We start from the raw sequence: 23,230 nt of genomic DNA, 5'->3' as shown, positions 1-23,230 counted from the left end.
TGAGTCCTGAATTGTAATTCTGACAATTTCAAGGTGGACTTGAGAAAACAAGACAACAATTTAATTGAGTCGATGATGATGATGATTGGAAAAACCAAAAACAGAGTTGTTGGATTTGAGGCCTTTTCTCACATAAATACAGGGAAACATTTTTAACCTCTACAATTCAATCTGTTTCATGCTGAGCACAAGGTCTAAAGCAACATATTGGAAATAAAGGCCCCTTGTAAGTGTTTATCCTTGGCATTCGAGGAAATAATTTTATTTTATTTTTCATGAATGATAAAGAATGGTTGGGATTTTCCCCTATTCTAAGCAGAGGCCCTAAATGCAGGACGTCATCTATATGCAGGTTTCAATAGATGGTCGAGATTGAGCAAGCTAGAGCACCTTGACCTGAGCCATAACTCATTCAATGAAACCATCTTACCGTATTTGGGCGCACTCTCATCCCTCAAGAGCCTTGATCTAGAAACGAACGATCTGGAAGGATGCTTCCTGTCAAAAGGTAAGTTGATTAGCTATAAAGAAATTAAGCCAAGATTAATAATATTAGTTTAGATAATATTTTGAACTTTATTTAGTGGTCATGCGTCACTTGCTTCTCCAAATTCCTACTCTAATGTTTTTTTTTTTTTTTTTTTATTTTTATCTTGATAGAATTGGCCAACTTGAGCAAACTGGAGGTTTTGGATTTGAGATATAATCGACTCAATGGTTCCCTATTTCTGCAAGGTAAGAGCACTTGGATCTTTTCTAATAAATGCTAGAGTTGAGTGTCTTTCGCATGCACCTCAAAATGGCATTTGAAAATTCACATTCTGATATGCTTTTCATGACATTATTCTTGCCACCACTAGTAGGAAAATATATTACATCTTTGTGTGATAATAATCTTTTAACTTTGAAAATGATGATTGTACCTTTCTACGGAGGATTTTGATGATATTTTACCCTCCTAGCGATGAGTTTTGCTCTCGTTATCCTTAATGAAGAGGTATTAAAGCAGGACACGAGGTGCGTGCAACCTTCTTACGTGTTCCTTTGTAACCCGAAACTCTATGGGACCCACCACATGTCCATATGGAATCCACTCCCTGGGATGTGAGCCCAAATGTGAGACAGATCCAAAACTATGGTGGGCCATGCCACAAGAAATGCTGGGGGATTTAACACGTTGGCGCCATAGAAGTTTTGGATCGGAATGATATTTTTGTTTTTCCTGCATCCTAATGGGAGTTACCTTATGAACGGGTTGGATGGAATATAAGGATCAGCATGAGGCTCAGGAAGGTTTCAATGGTCAGTGTTTCCATTCCCTTTTTTTTTTTTAAATTTTGCGGTGTGGCTCACTTGAATTTTGGATCTGCCACATTTTTGGAATCACATCTTAACCTGACTTTGCGAAACTGATGGGCGGAGTGGATGCTAGATGGACAACATGGTGGGCCGTACAGAGGTTTAGGCTGCATGGTGACGCAGGGATGAACGTAATGAGGTCGATCACCGTCTTCCTCAGGAGGATAACTACTCCGAATCCACGGAGCTTCTCTGGACTCCTCATAGACACTTCTCGAATCCACGAGAAAAGAAAGCAGAAAATAGAAATAAATTCTAATAAATTCGAAATTGATTTAATTCCTTAGTTAAAGGAGTTCACAACCCTTTAAATAGGGATACCAAACAATAAGAAAGAAATCAGAAGCAAACTAAAATTAAAACTCCTAGAAATTCACAACTTTACTATAAATAGTAAATTTACTTTTTATAGTAAGTTTCGTATGTAGCTTAACCATGTTATTCTCCTAATTATTCTAAGCACTTTTCATGTTGGACACAACTCCTAAAGCCCAACAGATGAAGAATTATAATCAAACTAAAACTTACTATTTATAGTAAAAATGGAACTAAACATGGAATTTCACTGTCAATAGAATCTAACAAATTCTAGCCGGGTCGGTTGGCTAAAGTAGCTCATCCTACCCCAAAATCATATATGGTACGTCGAGTAACTCATTCCAGTTTGCGAGATATGCCTGTTTTATGGTTCTGACGGTCTTGATGATTTCTGTCTCTGATTGGGCCTTTTCTGATCCATCTTAGACATGAAAGTGTCTGTGGCCCACTTTACATCACACAAGCTCTGTGTAACAGGGATTGGCAACCACTCATCTCTGTCAAAGCAGGGCAGCAGGGAAGTCGGATTGCGTCCTACCCCCACATAGGAGCTCTGTGGGGGCCACCGTGATATAAATGTCTTATCCACACCGGCCATACCTACTAACAGATCATTTTATGGCATGAACCAAAAAAATGAAACAATTACTGATCTTCGGTGGAACACACCAAAGGAAGCAGTGTTGATAATGACACCCACCATTGAAACCTCTCTAAGGGCCACTGTGATGTTTTTTAACCATCCAACCTGCTCATAAGGTCATGTAGACCTGGATGAAGTGAAAACAAAATTATCAGCTTGATCCAAAACTTCTGCAACTGCCAATAAGTTTTTAATGGTGGCCTTCAATCCCCACTTTGTGGCCCACTTTAGCCTTGATTATGACTCATTTTTGGGTTTATATTGTATGATTATCTTTAAATATGGATGGACGGCGTGGATAAGATGTTTGCATCACATTGGCCCCCACAGAGCTCTGCCCGGGTGGATTACTGTCCTGGCTGGGGTAGGACGCAATCCGCGTCCAGCCAGCTGTGCCCTCGCTGGCGTGCTCGGATCCCCTTGCTGGTGGTTGGTGTTCTATGGGACCCACCATGATGTATGTGTTTCATCCATTCTGTTCATCCATTTTTACAGATCATTTTAGAGCTTGTTCCAAAACATGAGAGGGACATAAATCTCAGATTGACCACACCACAAAAAAATAATATTGATTGGATATCCACAATTAAAATTCTCCTAAGGCCCACTGTACTGTTTATTTGACATCTAATATGTTTATTATGTCATACAGGCCCAGATGAAGGGAAAAAACAAAAATCAGCTTGATCCAAAATTTTTATGGCCCCCAAAAGGTTTTTAGTGGTCTACGCTCATTCAACACTGTTTCCTGTAATGTGGTCCACTTGAGATTTGGATATACCTCATTTTTGGTCGCATACAATAAAATGATCTGGAAAAATATATGGACACCATGTATGAAACATATACATCATGGTGGGGCCCACAGGCCACCGACCACTAGCCATTAGCTGTGGCAGGGGAGTGGCTAGTCCATTTCCATAACGGAAAACCTTTATCAGAGATTCAGAGGGGAGGCGAAATTCCTGTGAAAGCTTTAGCAGGAAGTTCCTGCTCAAGGATACAGGGGTGGGGCTCACTGTGATATTTGTGAGAAATCCAACTTGTACATCCGTTTTTCGATCTCATTTTAGGATATTTGAGGAAAAATAAGGTGGATCCAAAACTTAAATGGGCCACAAGAGATGAAAAAATGGAGATTTAGTTTTCACCGTTGAAATATTTATATGGCCACAAAAGTTTTGTATCGGTCTAAGTTTTCAGTGTTTTCACTTCATCACAGTAAAAATGACCTTATAAACGGTTTGGATGACATATAAACATCAAGGCAGAGCCTAGGAAGGTATCAACGGTGGGAATTTCTTTCCCTACTGTTTCGTCTTGTATGGCCTGGGAAAACATCAAGTGCGGATTCCTTTCCCCACTGTTTCATCTTGTATGGCCTAATTGAGTTTTAGGTCCTCTTACTTTTTTGTCACATTTCTTAAAATGAGCTCTAAAAATGGATGAACGGATTGGATTTCTCGTGAACATCACAGTGAACCCCACCTTGCATTCCAGCACAAGAACTTACTGCAAAAGCCTTTACCTGAAAATCCTAGTCCTATTAGAGGGAGTGTAGGGGGGCGCGGATTTCCTTTAGCAGAAAGTTCCTACGCTGGTACGCTTGGTCGGGCCCACTGTAATGTTTTAGAGAAATCCATCCCATTCATCTATTTTGCTAGCTTATTTTAGGACATGTGACTAATATGAGGCGGATCCAAAACTCAAATGGGCCACACTAAAGAAACATAGGGGAAACAAATGACTACCATTGAAACATTATTGAGGTCTACCTTGATGTTTCTGTTCCATCTAAACCATTCATGAGGTCATTACCACTTGTATGAAGTGGAACGCAAAAGTCCTAACCTAATACAAAACTTTTGTGGCCATACAAATATTTCAATGGTGGTCATTTTTTGAGTTTTGGACCTGCCTCATTTTTTGTTCAATGTCTTAAAATGATATTAAAAAACTGATAGACAGGATGGATGTTTCTCACAAACATCAGGGTGGGCCATCTAGAATCCCATCCCTGGTACTTTCGTTCCTGCTAAAGCCTTAAAGGAAATCCGCCTCTTACACCCAAGCTCTTTGGCGTTCATTGTAACATGTGTTATATTGTTCACACCCCAAGTGCAGGGTTGTGATGTAGTAATAAACTCGGTAAGACCGAGGTTGAATCCACAGGGACTGAAACCTGTACATTATCTGAAAATAACCAGATTTAGAACTAGGCTAAGATGAAATCTAAACCAATTGTGATTTGAGGAATAATGGTGAAATATTAATTTAAACTTAAAGAATTCAGAGAAAGTGAATTAGGGATTTAGAGGATCCACTTGTAGAGATCAGGGAGATCTTATGCCTGCTTCATGGATATTATACTGAACTTACTTGATATAGTTTTCAAGAGATGAAAGGTATAAGAATTAGGTATGATTCCATCACAAATCCATGCCTAAGAGACAAGGTAAACAATAGAACTTAGACTAATCCATAACCAACCAAAAGATGTATGAGTGTTAGGAAGGATCTCATCATCCAACCATGTCTATGAGACGATGGCGAACAACAGGGTTTCCGAACATCAAAATAAAAGGAAAGGAATTATTCAAGCCATCACAGATCTACTGTAATTTAAATCACAACAAACCATTAATGACTAAAAGAATTTCTTAAATTAAAACAGAGTCAATCAGTTCAGTTCAAATCAAACCTGTAGAAGCTCCCATTACGCCACAAGCTTCACCTCTTAGCCTTAGCTAAGGGATTTAGCCTAACATAATCATAGGAAAAAGAAGAAAAATAAAGAAAAAATACATAAAAATTCCAAACACTTCTCTCTACACCTCTCTCTCTCTCTCTCTCTCTCTCTGACGTCCCCTATTCAAGCACACTCTTTTCTCTACGTTTGGAACTCTTTTTATAGCTTTTGGAGTGGTGGAAATCGGATTTGAGAAGCTATCGCACGCGCAGCGAAAGCCTTTTCGCAGCCGAGTTCGGGGCTTCATAACTCTCGCCTTCCTTGCATTATTTCTATAAAATCAGCGTCTCTTGGAAGTATTTTGGCTGGCCTACACGATGGACGGTTCAGATCTGGCATATGATCAAAGATAGTGGGCCACAACTGCCTGAAAAATCCGATTTCGCGGACGTGCATAGCCTTTGGCACGTCCGGCGCTGTCATGATCGGTGGGCCCCACAGAGGTATTTTCGGAGAAATCCACCCCGTCCATTAGATTCAGGACGAAATTTCAGTCAAGAATGGGTGGTTTTGAATGTCTATTGACGCGGCCCAGAGAAGAAATCACCCCAAAAATCATTTTGAACGTCGCAGGACCGCCTGTTTGTGGCCTCTGTATCGCGCACGTATGCTTGCATGGGTCTAAAAATTTAACAAGGTTTTGTAGTAGTCGAGGCCCTCTACACGATGAACGGCTTGGATCGTGCACTGGGACAATGTGTGGGGCCCACTAGCGTCCGTAAAACAGATAGCGTCCGTCCGTTACACGGCTAAAACGGCAATTGCCATGTTTGGGAAGAAGATGCTTAATTCGGTGCAGTTCGCGTCCGTGAACATGTTATGCACATACGTGGTACATATGGGGCCCTTTATGATCTTCAATCAAAATCCAATCCATTCATTCAATTAGTCCCCCTATTTAAGGCGTTGAGACTAGATTTTAGGCAGCTCCAGATATCAGGCGGGCCCAGAATCAACGGTTTATGGGCTGACCTGTCAGTTGGGGCACTTTCATAGTGATCCGAGGGTTGAAATTTGATATGTACGGTTAATTTATGGCACTCAGGCCATATATAAAGTTTTGAGCCAATTAGATGGCGAGAACTATGTGATCTTGCATATTTCACCAATTTCGAGCCTCTTTAACGTGAATGGCCTGATTTCCTCGGATCCCTGGTGTGTAATTCCATCGATCTTGGTCCTCTGGAGTCCGTCCCTTGCCTTGGGTGTCATCAGAGCGTTAAATCCATGGTTTAAGTACCCTTTTTCAGTTCATGCTTGTAAATACACTCTGCATCACAAACACGATTAAATCAGGCTATTAAACGGTATCATGCTTGTAAATCCATGCAATAACTGGGTCTGATATGCAATATTGACCCTCAACATATATCCACTTCATCCATACATTTCACTGGTTCATTTTAGGACATGGATATCTAAAATTCAAGTAGTTCACACCTCACGAAATAGCGGGAAAGGAAATGCCAACCAATGAAACCTTCTTGGGCTCACCATAGTCTTTACATACCATCAACCTATTCATAAGGAGATTCCGATCAGGATGTGAATACAGTCTGTCAGTCTGATCCAGAACTTCTATGACACCTAAAAAAAATAAGGCTTCAACAGTGTGTATTTCTATCTCCATTATATCATGAGGAGTGGCTTACCTGAGCTTTAATTTGGATGACATATGGTTGTCGTCATCCCCATTGTTCCCCATTGTTCCCCGTGGTATGGCCCGCCAAAGTTGTGTATCTGCAAATTTTTTGCCCTGAGGTCCCAACATTAAGGATAACCTGATAGAGTAGAGATTCCATATAAAACTTGAAAAGCCCCACAGGATTTTAGATTGCCCTTCGAATTTGAAGCCATGTGAATCTCCTGTTTCCTGTGGGTCCACTGTGACATCTCAATAACATCCACTACGATCATTCTGCTTTGCTTTTTCATATTCATATGGTATGATCCACCTTGAGATTTGGATCTGCTTAATTTTTGGGTTCATGGCTTAAAAGGAGTTGGCAAAATGGATGGACCACACCAATATATAATGCATATATACATTATAATGGACCACACCAATATACAATGCATACATCATGTGGTGTGGCCCTTATCAATAGGTTGGATGGAACATTAAAATTCCTATGACCCCAATGAAGCTTTTACTGATAGGGATTCAATAACAACTGTTTCCTGTGACGTGGTCTGCATAAGATTTACATTTAATTCATTTGGGTATTATGCCCTAAAATAAACTGTCAGAATAGATGGACGGTGTGGATGTAAGGCACATACATCACAGTGGTCCCAAAGGTAGGATTCCACCAACATGGATCCACCAAAACCGCGCCGGGGATTGCGGATTGCGTACTGACGCGGCCAGTATGCCATGCTGTCCATCCATTTTTCAAGATCAGTTTAAGGCCTTATCTTACAAATGAGGGAGATCAAAGTCTCTAAGTAGACCATAGCATGGGAAACAGTGATGATTGAACGAACAAGTTTTATCATTTTAAAGAATATAGTCCATGAACCGTTTGTAACCCTAATGATATATGATGGCAACCGATTGGATCCCTAACGGTGCTTGAAGTCAGCTGACTACTTGCATATTCTACTAATAAATTAATTACGTTTCTGGCTTTTGTAGCTTTGTGCAATCTTGAGAATCTCCAAGAACTGGATCTTCAAGGAAATGAATTGGAAGGGAGCCTTCCTCCATGTCTCAGCAACTTGTCATCCCTCCAACTACTTGATCTCTCCCATAATAAACTCAGTGGGATCTCCTCATCTCTCATCTCAAGCCTCACAATGCTCAGATTCCTTTCTCTATCTAACAACCGCTTTGAAGGGTCTCTCTCATTTAGCTCATTTGCTAACCTTTCCAAACTTGAGGTTGTGGAACTTTCAGTACCGCATGATAGCTATCCTGTGGCCGATGCTACAACTTATCCCATTCAGTTAGAGGTTGAAACTGAATCCACACATTGGGTTCCTAAATTCCAGCTAAAAGTCCTCCAATTATCAAACTGCAACATCAACAAGCTGACTGGTACCATTCCCACCTTCCTTTCCAGCCAGCATAACCTGATATCATTAGACCTTTCCCACAACAACATGAAGGGAAAGTTCCCATCTTGGTTGTTAGAGAATAATGAAAGACTACGAGTTCTAGACCTGGGAAGCAATTCTTTAGTCAGCCCATTCCATCTGCCAACTCATTCTAGCAACCTGGATTTATCATTGCTGGACGTCTCCAACAACCACATCTACGGACAACTTCCCGAAAATATCGGCTCCCTCCTTCCAAATATAGAATACTTAAACATGTCGACAAACGCTCTTCACGGTACCATTCCTTCATCGATGGGCAACATGACGCAACTGTCTTCTTTAGATTTGTCAATAAACAAATTTTCAGGAGGAATACCAGAGGAATTGCCCATGGGTTGCATCTCATTGGAAATTTTGAAGCTATCAAACAATAGATTACAAGGCCTAGTGTTTCCCACTCATTCGAACTTGAAATCGTTACAGTTTCTGTATCTGGATGGTAATAGATTCACAGGGAAGATCTCAGCTGGTTTATTCAAAAGTCAGCATCTACAGATTTTGGATGTTGGTAAAAACAATCTATCGTATCGTCTTCCTGCACAGATTGGAAACTTTACTCAATTGAAGTTGCTTTCCATGTCAGAAAATCATTTCAAAGATTCTATTCCAGTTGAGTATTGCAACCTCTACAGTCTTTCCCTTTTGGACCTTTCCCAAAATAGAATTTTTGGGTCCATACCTTCATGCTTCAACCTGTCTTTGAGATTCTTACATTTGCAAGGAAATGAGCTTACTGGATTGATGCCAAATGCTTCATCGAAAATCTCCTCCCTTGTTACAATGGACGTCAGGCAGAACAACATATCTGGTAATATTCCAAATTGGATTGGTGCTTTTCCTAATTTAAGGGTTCTTCTCCTCGGAGGAAATAATTTCCAAGGTCACATTCCGCTGCACTTGTGTCAACTGAAGAACATCAGCATACTGGATCTTTCACACAATAATCTCTCTGGACCAATACCGCCGTGCTTTGGTAATATGACATTTGGGAGGGCAGAAGAAATTGACTTTTCAAATTTTGTTGTCTCTCCAGGAGTTATCCATTTATCTTCAGGAAACGATTTGCCCGGATATCGTATTGCTGTTTCGATGCCTATTAATGTTGCTAATGTCTCACCAGAGAAGGAAGAAGTGGAGTTTATAACAAAGTGGAGGTCTGAAACTTACAAAGGCGACATTCTTTACTTTATGGCTGGTGTAGATCTGTCATGGAACCAGTTAACAGGTGAAATCCCACCTGAAATTGGACATCTAACCGCTATTCATGCATTGAACTTGTCCCACAATCAATTAACCGGACCAGTTCCAGAAACCTTCTCAAACCTAAAACAGATTGAGAGCTTGGACCTTTCTTACAACAGATTGAGTGGGAAGATTCCTCCTCAACTTACTGAGCTCAACTTCTTATCTACATTCACAGTGGCCCACAATAACTTATCTGGCAGGACACCGGACAGGAAGGCGCAGTTTGGCACCTTTGGAGAAACCAGCTATGAAGGTAATCCCCATCTCTGTGGACCACCACTGAAGAGTTGCTTCTCCACTTCTCCGCTACCACCTCCAATGCCAAAAGAGGAGGAAGACAGTTATGACATTATCTTCTACGCATGCTTTTGCACATCGTGCACCATCTCGTTCTTGGTTTTCATAGCTCTTCTCTACATCAACCGCTACTGGCGAGGTCTATATTTCTATATGGTTGATGCATGTATCTATTCATGCTACTATTTTGCTTTAAACAGCTATTATTTGGCTTTGGACAACCTTTGCAAAGTTTTCCCCAGGCTACCTGCATAACCTTCAAGCCAGATCAGTTTCTCCCAATAAATGTAATTGTAAGACTCTACAATAATCATGTTTATGCAAGATGGTGCTTTTATTTGAAACCATGTTTTCCCTTCCTACTGCGTTATGATGTGAAAGTGAATTGAATTCTGAGCGTATGGAATAATGAAGAAGATTGATAAAGCCTAATAAATCTCAAATTGTTGTTATGTTTCTTTCAAGTCTTACTAGAGAGGCACAATTTGGAGTCCAATTCCTATGAATACTAATCAAATTTTGATTTTCTTATTTCTACTCATCGTATTTGTACTTCAGATTGAAATACCAGCCTAAGCACGGGTCTTTTGCTTGAGTATTAGGTCCTGTTTGGTAGACCCATAAGAATGAGTTTATCTTATTTTATTTAACAAGAATTATATATATTAGAAATCTAGGCAACTAATACATAACCAATGTTATGTATTAGAGATACATAATTACTATTAACTAAAATGTGATCAACTTATTTTGAGGCTTCCCCCAAACTAGCCTTAGAGTTTCATATTTATTGGTAAAACAGGCACGTTTTTCCTACCCAAACATGAAGAGTATGCTGGACAGAACTTTGGTAATCTGGCTTACACAGTTTCGCACACCTGATGCACAAGACAATGTCCTATGGGAGATACCATGATGTATCCACAAAGTCCATCCATTTTTCTAGATCATTTTAGGTATGAGCTTAGAAATGAGTCAAATCCAAATCTCAGGTGGGCCACGCCATCAAACACAGTGTGATTCAATGTCCACCACTAAAAACTTTATAGTGCCCACCTTAATGCCCATGATAAATTTTTTTTCCCATCCAATATGTTGATTACGTCACGTAGACATGGATGAAGCCAAAGAACAAATATCGGCTTTATCGAAAACTTTTATACCCCACAAAAGTATTTCATGGTAGGCCTACATCGCCATTATTTTGTGGTGTGGTACATTTGAGATTTTGGTCTACCTTATTTTTGGGTTCTTGCTATAAAATGATATGTAAAAATGCATAGATGATGTAGAGTCCACAGACCACCAATACAGTTGAAGGTACAACTTTGGTGTCTTTACCCCATGCGGGAACGCCGTGAGAAGGTGTGTAGGGGGAAATGATGTGGGGCCGCAGATATTCCCGTCACAAATCCACTCTGTTCATCCATTTTTCAAGATCACGATAGAATAAGTAGAGGAGGAGTCTAAAGACAAGGCAGATCGAAAATTCATGTAGCTAGGCTACATCTCATGGAGCGATGGGAATGTAAATGTCCGCTGTCGAAACCTTCAGAGAGTGGAGCATGATTTTTATTGCCTATCCAAACGTTTTGGTAGGGTTATTACCACTCAGATAAATTGTAGGCACAAATATCAACCTCATACCATACTTTGTGATGGCCACAAAGTTTCATTGCTGACCAATAATTTCTGCTTTTTCGTGGGGCGTGGTCCACATAAAATTTGGATCTCACTGATTTTTAGATTCTTGATCTTTTATTGTCTTGAAAACTTGATGGACAGAGTGGATTTGTTATGGAAATTTTTATGGACCCTACACAGCTTCAAACTAGAGGAACTCAAGGAGCACAGGTAACTTCCATCTGTTTTTGAAGGGAGTTAAAGTTTGGTGATAGGTATTTCTACATTACGTGCCGCGCTTTTTTATCATTGCTAGCAACCGACCACTTGAGTGGCACTTCTGTGGTCTCACCCTGATGCATGTGCTATATCCATGACATCAATTCATTTTGCAAGATCATTTTTAGGTATGAACCCAGATCCAAAGCTCAAGTGGATCATGCCATAGAAATCAACGGGACAGTGATTTCCACCATTGAAACCTTGCATGGGCCTACTGTGATGTTTATTTGTCGTAAAGACGTGCATGAAGGGAAAATATAAATATAAGAATCATTATTGATCCCTAGTGGGGGTGGCTAGCTAACAGTGGAGTGTATGTACTGACATGGGTGTGTACTAACAAGCTAACCCGAACCCAATATATCAGGGTGAAAATTCACCCCCCGAGGTTTGATGGGATTCCGCATCTTATGGACCGTTCGGATTCGACACCCATGACATGTGTGTAATGGTGCGCATGTGCACCTATATATATATATATATATATATATATATATATATATATATATATATATATATATATATATATATATATATATATAGGCATGCTCACCTATGCACATGCGCACCTTTACACACGTGTCATGGGTGTCGAATCCGAACGGTCCATAAGATGCGGAATCCCATCAAACCTCTGGGGGTGAATTTTCACCCTGAGCTATGATTCTGGTGGACCATGAAAAAGAGAAATTCAAATCAAGGGAAGAAACTATTTGCATTTTTCATGGCCCACCAAAGTTTTGTTTCAAAGTAAAAATTGGTACCAAGAGGTGGACCATTCAAATTTTCGAGACTCATTAGATGTAAGGAGTTCGAACTGGTTAGGAGGTGAGCGTTCCGCTATATGAGGCATGCACACCTACACACCTATGCACATGTGCACCTTTGCACACATGTCATGGGTATCAAATCTGAATGGTCCATAAGATGCGGAATCCCATCAAACCTCAGGGAGTGAATTTTCACCCTGATCTAAGATTCTGGTGGACCATAGCAAAGAGAAATTCAAATCAAGGGAAGAAACTGTTTGCATTTTTCGTGGCCCACCAAAGTTTTGTTTCAAGGTAAACATTGGTAATAAAAGGTTTCAAGAGGTTTTGCTTCATGTGGACTGTTCAGATTTTCGAGACTCATTAGATATGAGGAGTTCTCAAAAAAGTTCGTATGTAGTCCGTTGCGAACTGGTGCCTCTCTCTCTCTCATATATATCTAAGCATCATCCAAAGCTTTTTCAGCTTTTTGGTGGTGCAGTCCACTTGAGCCCCGGATATCCTTCAAGCCGTAAAATGAGTTGGCAAAATGGATGGATGGCGCTGATGGTTAGCATCTAGCTAACTAGTGTCAAAGCAGTGTGGGCCCATCATGATGTATGTGTTCTATCTATGTTGTCCTTCCATTTTTCTAGCTTATTTTAGAGCATAAGCCTGAAAATGATGTAGATACAAAGCTCAAGTGGATCACACCATATGAAAAAACGTGGAGGATTGGACTCCTACAGTTGAAATCTTCTCGGAGTTATAGAAGTTTTGAATAAGTTAATGTTTGTGCTTTCCCTTTATCAAGGTTTATATGACTTAATCAGCTAGTAGGATGGCAAATAAACATTACAGTTGGCCCAAGGAAGATTTTAACTGTGGGAGTTCAATCACCACTGTTGGCAGCTGGTACGGTCCACTTGAGATTTATATCTGTTTCATTGCTGCGCTCATGCTCTTAAAATAAACTGCCAAAATGGATGGTCTGTATGGATAAAACACATATATCATGGTGGGCCCATAAAGCTTTGACACTGGCTACCTTTTAAAAAAAATTTTTTAAAAAAAAGGAAAATGAGATTGTATTGATTGGAATGGGGCGAAATTACAGCCTAGAAACTTTTGGTGGGAAACAGAGAAAAAGGATCTGTCCCGCTTATCATTTGCTATACAGAAAACCCAATGACCCAGCGGAACAAGAAAACAAAAAACAAAAACCAAAAAACCAACGGGACCTGAAATCAGAAAGGAAGGAAAGACTAGTGCTGAGGCCTAGGAGCTTGTTCTCTGATGGAGCCAAGGCCCGCCTTTTCAAGAAGAGATAGGCCTCTAGTGATATGGGGAAAGGAGGAAATGGTAGCAAAGACATTGTTAGTCTGCGTCTTGCTGCCGAGCTTCACCAAACTATCAGCAGGGCCATTAGCTTCCCGGAGAACATGCGCTAAACGTAAAGAAGCTCTACCCAAGAGGGAAGAAATTGTTCATTTGGAGACAACGCACTACCCAGGCTGAGTCCGACTTAACAATGATATTGTGAAGGCCCCTGTTCAAGCAAAGAAGAATGCCATCGTGGACAACTCTCACTTCAGCAAAATTGTTTGAGGCGTTGCCGTACTTGTTAGTGAACGCGAGAAGCACATTACCGAGGGGGTCTCGAACAATAGCACCACCACCTGCAGGTCCGAGATTGGACAAGGCCAATCCATTGACGTTTAACTTAAGAAAACCCTTTGTCGGTCTCATCCATTTGACAACCGAAACAATACGAGTAGTTCCGGGTGAACAGGGAGGATTGGCTGCCGCAACCCTAGGCTGAGAAGAAGAAGGCATAGCAGAAGATAAGGTCAGGAAGATAGTGGAAAGCCACTATTTCACCTTTGAGAGCAGCACAAATGCAGTAATCCATTTATTGTCAGATCTCGCCTCACTTCTCGCTTTCCAAAATTTCCATAAGATGAAAACTGGGGCTAGCCGAAAACAATTGCGGTTGATGGAATGAACGAGGCAGGGGCTTAATCCACCACCAATGAAGGCAATCCTGGATGTAGGAGTGACTGAAAACCTATAACCCGAACATAGCTGCAGCGTGGCGCCAAATGCACGAGGCGAGTGCACCTTCCAGGAAGAGGTGGTATGGGGATTCTGCATAAGGACCAAAGGTGTGCTCTTCAGGACAACAGGAACATTTGGAAGCCATGTGAACCCCCTTCTGTTGGATGAGAACATCGATGGGGAGGGACCGGTATAAAATTTTCCACGTTAGGAGGGAAATCTTTGGGGGAATCACCAAGTTCCAAACAAAATTCGAACAAGGGAGCACAGCTCCCCGCTCACGGATGTCGTTCCAAGTAGAAGAAACAGAAAACCTCCCTGCCGGGTCAGGAGGCCAAATAAGTTTATCATTGCCGTCAGAAGTGCAGAATCCTCCTTGGACAATAATCTCACGTAGCCAGTTAGGGAGAGGGACAGGGATGATATGTTTCAGCCCACTAAAGTAAAAAAAATCTGCAATACATCTATCAGTCAACGATGCAGGAATGTCTAAGGAGTGAGATAACGTCAATGGGCCTAACCCAGACCAGTTGCTCTACCACATACTATTGGAACCACTACCAATGAGCAGTTGCACATGCTCATCTAAAATAGGGAATAGGCGAAGCAGTGCTTTCCAAAAGGTGGAGGATTGACCTGTGCCACTGGTAGAGAGAACTGTTGGCGTGCCCTGCCAATACTTTGAATGCATGAAACAACCCAATAAGCTCCCTTGCCAGTCGATTTTAATGCCCCATGCCAGCTTCATATGGAGACAGCGCATGACCTCTTTCAGTCTTTTGATGCCGAGACCACCCTCCGACTTCGGCCTGGCGAGAAAGGCCCACTTCTTCCAATGAAGCATGTGTTTTCCATCTTTACAACCCCAAAAGAAATTAGCAAACATCATCTCAATATCATTCAAGACTTTCTTTGGGATTGGCGTAGCAGCTAGAGTATGGATAGGAATCCCACTTAGCACATAAGAAATCAATACTAGCCAACCTGCTTGAGAAAGGATTCAGGCTTTCTAACCACCGATTCTCGCGGCCAGCTTCTCGATAAGAGGGGAGAAAGCGTTGCATCTAATACTGCCCTTGAGCATCAGGACACTCAGGTAGTAGAGGTTGCTAGATGATCTCCCAATCCCCAGGATTTGAGCGATATTTCTGATTCTGGAAGGTGCAAGTTTAGCCGAACAGAAGAAGAGACTCTTGCTAAGTTGATCTTTTGGCCAGAGATGGACTGGTAGAGCGAGAAGAATGCCTTGATCTGGAGAAGCGAATTTTTAGTCTCATTGAGAAAAAGAATCGTATCATCTGCATAGAGCAAATGAGTCATCTGCTTACAACCTCTTTTAACTTTGAACGGGGTACAAAGACCACTGACAGAGAGATAAGAGAGACCCCCATTGAGGACTTCTGCTGAAATAATGAAGAGAGACTGGGGGAGAGGAGATCTCCTTGGCGAAGACCGCGGGAAGATTTGAAGAAGCCGCAACTGGTCCCATTTACCAGAACCGAGAACCAATTGTTGCACTAGCAGGCCTCAACAAGTTGGACCCAATTTGAGGCAAAACCGATCCTAAGGACTACCTGCTTCAAAAAATTCCAATCCACCCGATCGTAGGCTTTTTCCATGTCAAGCTTCACAACAATATTGCCCCCACGAACATTTCTGTCAATGTCCCGAAACACCTCTTGGTAGAGGGCAATGTTCTCGGCGATAAAGCGGCCTCTGACTAAGGCCCCTTGCTCTAAGGAAATCATCTTAGGAAGGAGGACCACCAGTCTACCAGCTATTATATTCGCAAAGATTTTATAAACGACGTTACACAAGCTGATTGGTCTGTAGTCAGAGAAGGATTTGGCCCCCAATTTTTTTGGAACTAAACAGACTTGGGTAGTAGTGAAAGCCCTAGGCAGGGCGGCCCCATTGAAAAATTCATCAGCTGCCGCATGAACATCTCCCCCAATGATGGACCAACACCCAACGAAGAAGGTCGCAGATAGACCGTCTGGGCCGGGAGCCCCGTCTTTGGGCATCGTAAGGACCACGTCTCTGACCTCTTCAAAGGAGGGGCGGCGAAGAAGCATCTCATTGTCGTCCACAGAGATCAGGGACGGGATGCGGGAGAACAAATCGTTAGTCGAGGGAGAAGAGAGGGATGGTACATCCGCGATAAGCAAGACTCCATAAATTTTACGGCCTCCCGCTGAATGGAGGGCTGGTCATAGATACTTCTACCATCATCCAACTGAATCTCATAAATCCCCAATTTGCGTTTCTTCTCAGCCGTGGAAAGATGAAAAAATCTTGTGTTCCTATTGCTTCCTTGAGCTAGGAAACCCCTGATTTCTGCTTCCAGAAAATTTCTTTAGCTAGCTCCATGTTGGATAGCTTAAGCTTGGCTACCTGCATGGTGTTCGGTTCACCAGCCAAATTGCGTCCGTTTCTCAAAATGAGTTGGCAGTAACCAATCCGAATGGAGAGAAGACAAGCTGAATGTTTTGACGTGCATGCGAAACTTCTGTCGGCCTCCTCATGATATATGTAGTAGATCCACACTGTCTATCCATTTTCTCAAATCATTTTATGGCATGAGCTCAAAAACTAAGCAGATACAAATTTCAAGTGGACCATGCCATAGGAAATAGTAGAAGTTAGATGCCTACCATTGAAAAATTCTTAGAGATAAAGAAGGCTTGGATCAAGCTGATATTTCTATTTCCTTTCATCTAGATCTGTGCAACCTTATGAACAGGTTAGATGGCATGCATAAATGTCACGGTGGACCCTAAAAAGGTTTCAACCATAGTTGATAAATCCCTACTTCTTTTTATGTTGTGGTTCATTTAAGCTTTGCATCTGGTTCTTTTTGACTCATGCCCTAAAATAATTAGACAAGATGAATGGATGGTGTGGATTGAACTCATACATAATGGTGGGCCCAAAGAAATTCCATACGTCAATCGGTTTCGGAGAGAAAATGGGGAAATCCGCATGTATTTGAGAACTGGAGACAAATGGATGTTCTCAGCTCATTTGAGGGCATGGCACTCAAACTTATTTCTACGCCAAAGGAAACACTGGTCAATGACCATGAAAAAACTTGTTGTGGGCCATGAAAGTTTTAGATCAAGCTGATATTTGTGTTTTCCCTTCATCCAAATCTGTGTGAAATGTTTGGATGGCAAATAAACATTACCGAATGGCCCACAAGATTCCGGATTCCCCTCAAAATCAAAGGGATGTGAATCTCCTATTTACTGAATCTTATGACACCACTTGTGCAACAAAACTGGGCCCCACCATGACATCTCAGTGGCATCCACTCCTCCGATATCTGTTCTGCTAGTTGATCTTAGGACATGAGGGCAAAAATGAGGTAGATCAAAAACTCAAGTGGATTACAACAGGGGAAACAATAAAGAAAAAAATGCCCACCATTAATCAAATGGTATACTGTGCATCACTATGCGCTCACTTGCATGATTAAATGGTAAAGATTAATGGACTAGATCATTAAACCATGGCCCCTTATTTGGAATTAGATGATTAAGGTAAATGCTCTTAATTAGTAAACCATGGATCCACTTACAGTATACAGTGGCATTAATTGTAAAGAAATTAAACTAAAATTGAGAGCATTAGTTTAGACAATATTTTGAACTTGATTAAGTGGTCATGCCTCACTTGTCTAAACTTGCAATCTTGACGTTTTGGATTTGAAATATAAGAGACAGAAGGGCTCCCTACCCTTCCAATGTAAGAGCCCTTAGATATTGCTCATATATGCACACACATATATACAGAGTTTAGTCTTTCACACTTATGTCAAAATGGCATTTGAAAATTAGCATTTTGAGATGCTCGTTTATTCTTGACACCAGCAGTAGGAGATTAATTGACTCAGTAGTTCAAACTTATCCTTTGATCCTTTTGCTTTTAATCTTTAAATATCGACAGGGAACTTAAGCAAACTGAAGGTTCTGGATTTGAGCTATAATCGACTCAATGGTTTCCAAAGCCCCCAAGGTAAGAGCACTGATTGATGCGTGCACGCATTCACGGAGTTATCTTTCATTTGCATGTCAAAATGCAGAGTTGTCATTCGTATGCATGTCAAAATGCCATTTGAAAATTTACATGTTGAAATGCTTGTTGATTCTTGTGATATTATAAGCTTTTAAAGGTTTTCATGACATGACAACCTTACGTGCAGAAACAATAATAATAATAATAATAATTATAATAATTAAAATCAAAAATCAGAGGTTCTTAGGTCCTTACTCATGCTTTGGCGGTGGGTCATGAATTTGAGTATCCATGATGGTATAAAAAAGTTATTGTGGTGTGAGAGAGTGGGTGTGTGTGTTGTGTGTATTAGTAATAATAATAATAATAATAGTAATAGTAATAGTAATAATAACCTCCGGTGCTTTCCCTTTGAAGTTTCCGTTTTTGTTTTTCATTTTTTACGGTTTTTGTTGTATGATTAACTACCAATCTTTTGGTAAGATTCCAAATAAAAACCTAATCCTTAGTTAATTTTGAATAAAGGTCTACCCTTCCAATATACGTGAAAAAGTCTCAATTAGACTTTTTGACTTTAACCCAAGACAAGTGACGGGAAAGATGGGATGGAGTAGTGAGAATGGGGGTGTACATCGAGTCCAACCGAGCTGACTCAGCTTGGCCACTGGCTGACCTCAGCTTGAACTCAACTCAGCTCGGTTCGGTCAGCAGCTCAGGCCAGTTCGAGCCAAGACCGAGTCGAGTTCGCCTGTGCAGCATTTCTGCAAACACCTGGACTACACCTTCAAAATCACAATAGCAAAGGTTTTCTAGTATTTTATCAAACACCTCCTAAGCAACATAAAAATCTAGAAAAAAAAAGAAAAGAAAAGGGTATTTTGTTTCATATACATACCTTCCTTACCACCATCCACACTTCGTTGAGTTATTTCATCAAACACTTTGTGAGCAACATAAATATCAAAGTAACTGAGTCACCGAACTGGTTCGATCTGAGTTCAATTCAAGCTGGGTTTGATCTAAGTCGAGTCAAGCTGGGGCCAGCTCGAACTCATTTTCAAGCTCAAAAAATCAGCTCGACTCATCCCGAACTCAGCTTCGAACCGAGTCGAATCGATCTTTTTTGCGTCGAGTCGAGCAAGCTAACCGAGCTAGATCGGTTGGTGTACACCTCTAAGTGAGAAGGCTTTTGGAAATTACGATTTTGCCCTTGAACTGTTAGAGAGGCATTAAATCTAGAGGAGTTGCATGTAACCCTTGTTACATGGAGGGAAGCAGGCCATTATAGGGGAGTTTGGCGCACGGTATTAGAGGGGATTAGGTGGGATGGAATTGCATTTGGTCCATGCCAATTCCACTCAATGTTTGGGAAGAATGGAAAAGCTTGGAATTAGATTAGATGGAATTCCATTGGTCCCGTACTAATTCCACTCAATGTTAGCAAGTTGTGTAGGTCCCACCATGATGTGTGGGTTATATCCACACCGTCCACCCATTTTTCGAGATCATTTTAGAGCATGGGCCTAAAAATCTGGTAGATCTAAAGCTCGAGTGGACCCCCACCATAGAAAGCAATAGGGATTCAATACCTACCGTTGAAAACTTCTTTGGGGCCACATAAGTTTTTGATCTGTCTCATTTTTAGGCCCATGCCATAAAATAAGGTTACAAAATTGATGAACAGTTTGGATATAACACGTGGTATTCTCAATAGTTTCAAATGACGGTGGATATATCCATACAATGTACTACCATATTACAAAGATAGCATGGAATTACGTTTATCCCATGGTAACATGGGACAATCCCTGCCCTATGTAATAATTACATTTTTTTAATCCCATCCCACCTAATCCTTCCTAATAACATGTGCCAAACACCCCCTTGGTGTATTGAGTAAACTCTGTGAAGTTCACCATAATTTATGTACTTTATCCATTCCCTTCGTCCATTTTACCAAAAAATTTTAGGCCATGAGCCTAAAGGTGAAGGATATCCAAAGCTAAATGGACCACACCACAGGATATAGTGTGAATTGAACATCTACCATGGAAAAATTATTAGAGACCACGTAAGTTTTGGATCAATCTTATATTTGTGTTTTCCTTTCATCCTTGTCTGTATGATTTTATGAACAAGTTGGATGACAAGTAGACATCAGTACTGTAGGAATAGCAAGTTTTCAACAGTGGAAATCATTCTTCTCACCGTTTCCTATTATATGATCCACTTGATCTTAATATATGCTTCATAAAATGTATGTGGTTTATCAGGCTCACTTGAATTTTGATCTTCCACACATTTTCAATCACATCATCACATGACATCATTAAACTGTTGGAAGGAGTGGATGTCAGATGGACATTATGGTGGGCCTCGCTGACCTTTGGGCTGCACCGCCACCGTGTTAAAATTTTCACACAACTCGCCTTCCGGTTGATTAGCGGTTTTTGGGTACTGAAATGACGTCACCAAGTTATGTGGGCCCACCATAATGTATATGTTGTATCCACACTATTCATCCATTTGGAGAGATCATTTAACGGTATCAACCTATCTGACAGTCAGATTCAAAGCTCAAGTGGCACTCACGGCAGAAAACAGTGGAACAGTGACAACAACACTTGAAACCTTCTTATGGTCCGCCATGATGTTTATTCCAAATCTAACCTTTTTATAAGATAAATAATAAATAAATAAACATGGATGAAAGGAAAATACAAATATCAGTTTCATCGAAAACTTCTGTAGCCCTTGATAAAATTTTAATGGTAGGCATTCAATCCCAACTCGTTTTTTTCTGGTGGGGTTCACTTTAGATGGGGATCTACCTAATTCTTTGGCTCATGCGTTAGAATGATCTCTCCAGATGAATGGACAGTGTGGATGTAACACAAACATCATAGCGAGACCCACATAACTTAGTGTGTGAGTAGCTAATCCGAATCCTGTTGAAGCTCAGCATCCTGGAAACTCGCTGCTTACATGGACAGGTCTTCCCTCCGTGGTACCGGCCGTGATTTGTGTTATATCCACTTCATCCAGCCATTTCACTCACTCACTTTAAAACATGAACCTAAACAAGATAAGATCCAAAACTTAAGTAGACAAAAATGTTATTTTTGATGTCTTAAATCGAGTCAAAAATAGAGTAAAATCGAGTCAAAAATAGAGTAAATTGATGACATCGATAGACTGTTCGATGCCACTTTTGATGACATCGAATAGTGCTCAATCCCATCGAGATTTTCTAGATTTCCAACAGTTGGTCGCTGGACTAACTAGGTGCTTTCTCAATGTCATCGATAAGTGTTCGATGACATTGAAGATCAAGATGGCTCGATGCAAATGGAGAAAATCAGATTTTCATGTTTTGTCTCTGAACAGTTTTAGTATTTGTTCAATGTCATCGATGTGGCTTCGATGCCATTGAATGATAAGTTTTGATGACATCGAAGAATGTTTCATGCCATCGAACAATTCAGCACAGATTTTCGCAAAGTTGCGATTTTGTGAGATTTATTTCCAATTTCGTTTGAGATTCTTCCATAGCTTCTATATATGGTTATATATAGAATTGGGATGGTATTCAAGGGTTTCTAATTCATCCAAAAGGTTTCAAGAGTGTAGCAAGGGTTAGATTTAAGGTTGTTCGAATTGAGTAAGCTCTCTTCTCTTGTAATTTCTGCTTTAATAGTGTTATCTGTCACTTTGTGCCATGGGTTTTTCCCGCAAGGGTTTTCATGTTAAAATTGATGTGTTCTTTTAATGCTTGCTTATTGTGATTGGATTACATCACTTGATTCATCTTTGTGTGCTTCCACGATCACTAACAAGTGGTATCAGAGATAACGTTAGGGCGCAGGCTTGAATCTAAAAGAGTGTAATAATGACAACTAATTCTAAGTATGATGTACCGAAATACTTCGGCATAAATAATTTTGAATTATGAAATGTTAAAATGATTAGCTTATTAGTTGAGCAAGGTTAAGAGAGGCTCTTACGAAGCGACGTGAGCCTACGGATGATGAAGAATGGAGGAAACTTGATAAGAAAGAAAACTTCTTAATCCATTTATGTTTAACGGATGAGGTCCTCTATAATGTGATGAAGGAGAAAACCGCAGCGGAGATGTGGGCGAAATTAGATGACATCTATGTGAAGAAGTCCCTTAAAAATTGCCTACACTTGAACCTGCATTTGTTCAACTTAAAGATGACATAGGGTGGAGATGTCAAGGACCACATCAGTAACTTTAGCAAGATGATTTGTAAATTGGTATATATGATTTGTTGTGAACTGGTATTTTGTCCGTGTGTAGACACCGTTATATCATCTCTTTAGGAAAAGACCATGAGAAAGAAAAATGGTAGCATATGGGCCTATATTGATGCATTGTTTACGAGGAGTCAAAATTATGACTGACACATAGGATCTCTTCGGTTGAGATTCAAATATAAGGGCAAGGGCAAGGGAAAGTTGAAGTACCAGAACTCTGAGTAGACAAGACACATGAAGAAGGATTGTACAAATCCTAAGTCAAAGAAAGAAAACTCGTAGGCTTCTTCCAATGAAGCCAACACTACCACGTCTAATGAAGAGATAAGTGGAGGTGATGTGTTGTCAATGTCTATGATCGGACACTTAAAAATAATTGTAGAGATGAGTAGATCCTTTACACAGGGGCTTCTTATCACGACTCCTCATCGGAGTTGGTTTGCCAGCTATAGGCAGTGCAATGGTGGACAAGTATTTATGAGTATGATAATGTCTATAACGTTATGGCTA

General features: G+C 40.6%; 1 protein-coding gene across 1 annotated transcript in view; it reads left to right on the top strand.

Moving 5' to 3' along the window:
* Positions 1–23,230, top strand: part of LOC131221498 (receptor like protein 21-like) — a 67,231-nt gene that overhangs the window by 10,854 nt on the left and 33,147 nt on the right. The window contains exons 2-4 of the mRNA XM_058216771.1: positions 353–508; positions 661–735; positions 18,374–18,442. Coding sequence (XP_058072754.1) covers positions 353–508; positions 661–735; positions 18,374–18,442 — 300 coding nt within the window. The remainder of the gene's footprint in view (positions 1–352; positions 509–660; positions 736–18,373; positions 18,443–23,230) is intronic.

This window comes from Magnolia sinica, chromosome 12 (genome assembly GCF_029962835.1).
Source record: "Magnolia sinica isolate HGM2019 chromosome 12, MsV1, whole genome shotgun sequence".
Classification (NCBI taxonomy): domain Eukaryota; kingdom Viridiplantae; phylum Streptophyta; class Magnoliopsida; order Magnoliales; family Magnoliaceae; genus Magnolia; species Magnolia sinica.
This window is presented reverse-complemented; position numbering and strand designations above follow the sequence as displayed.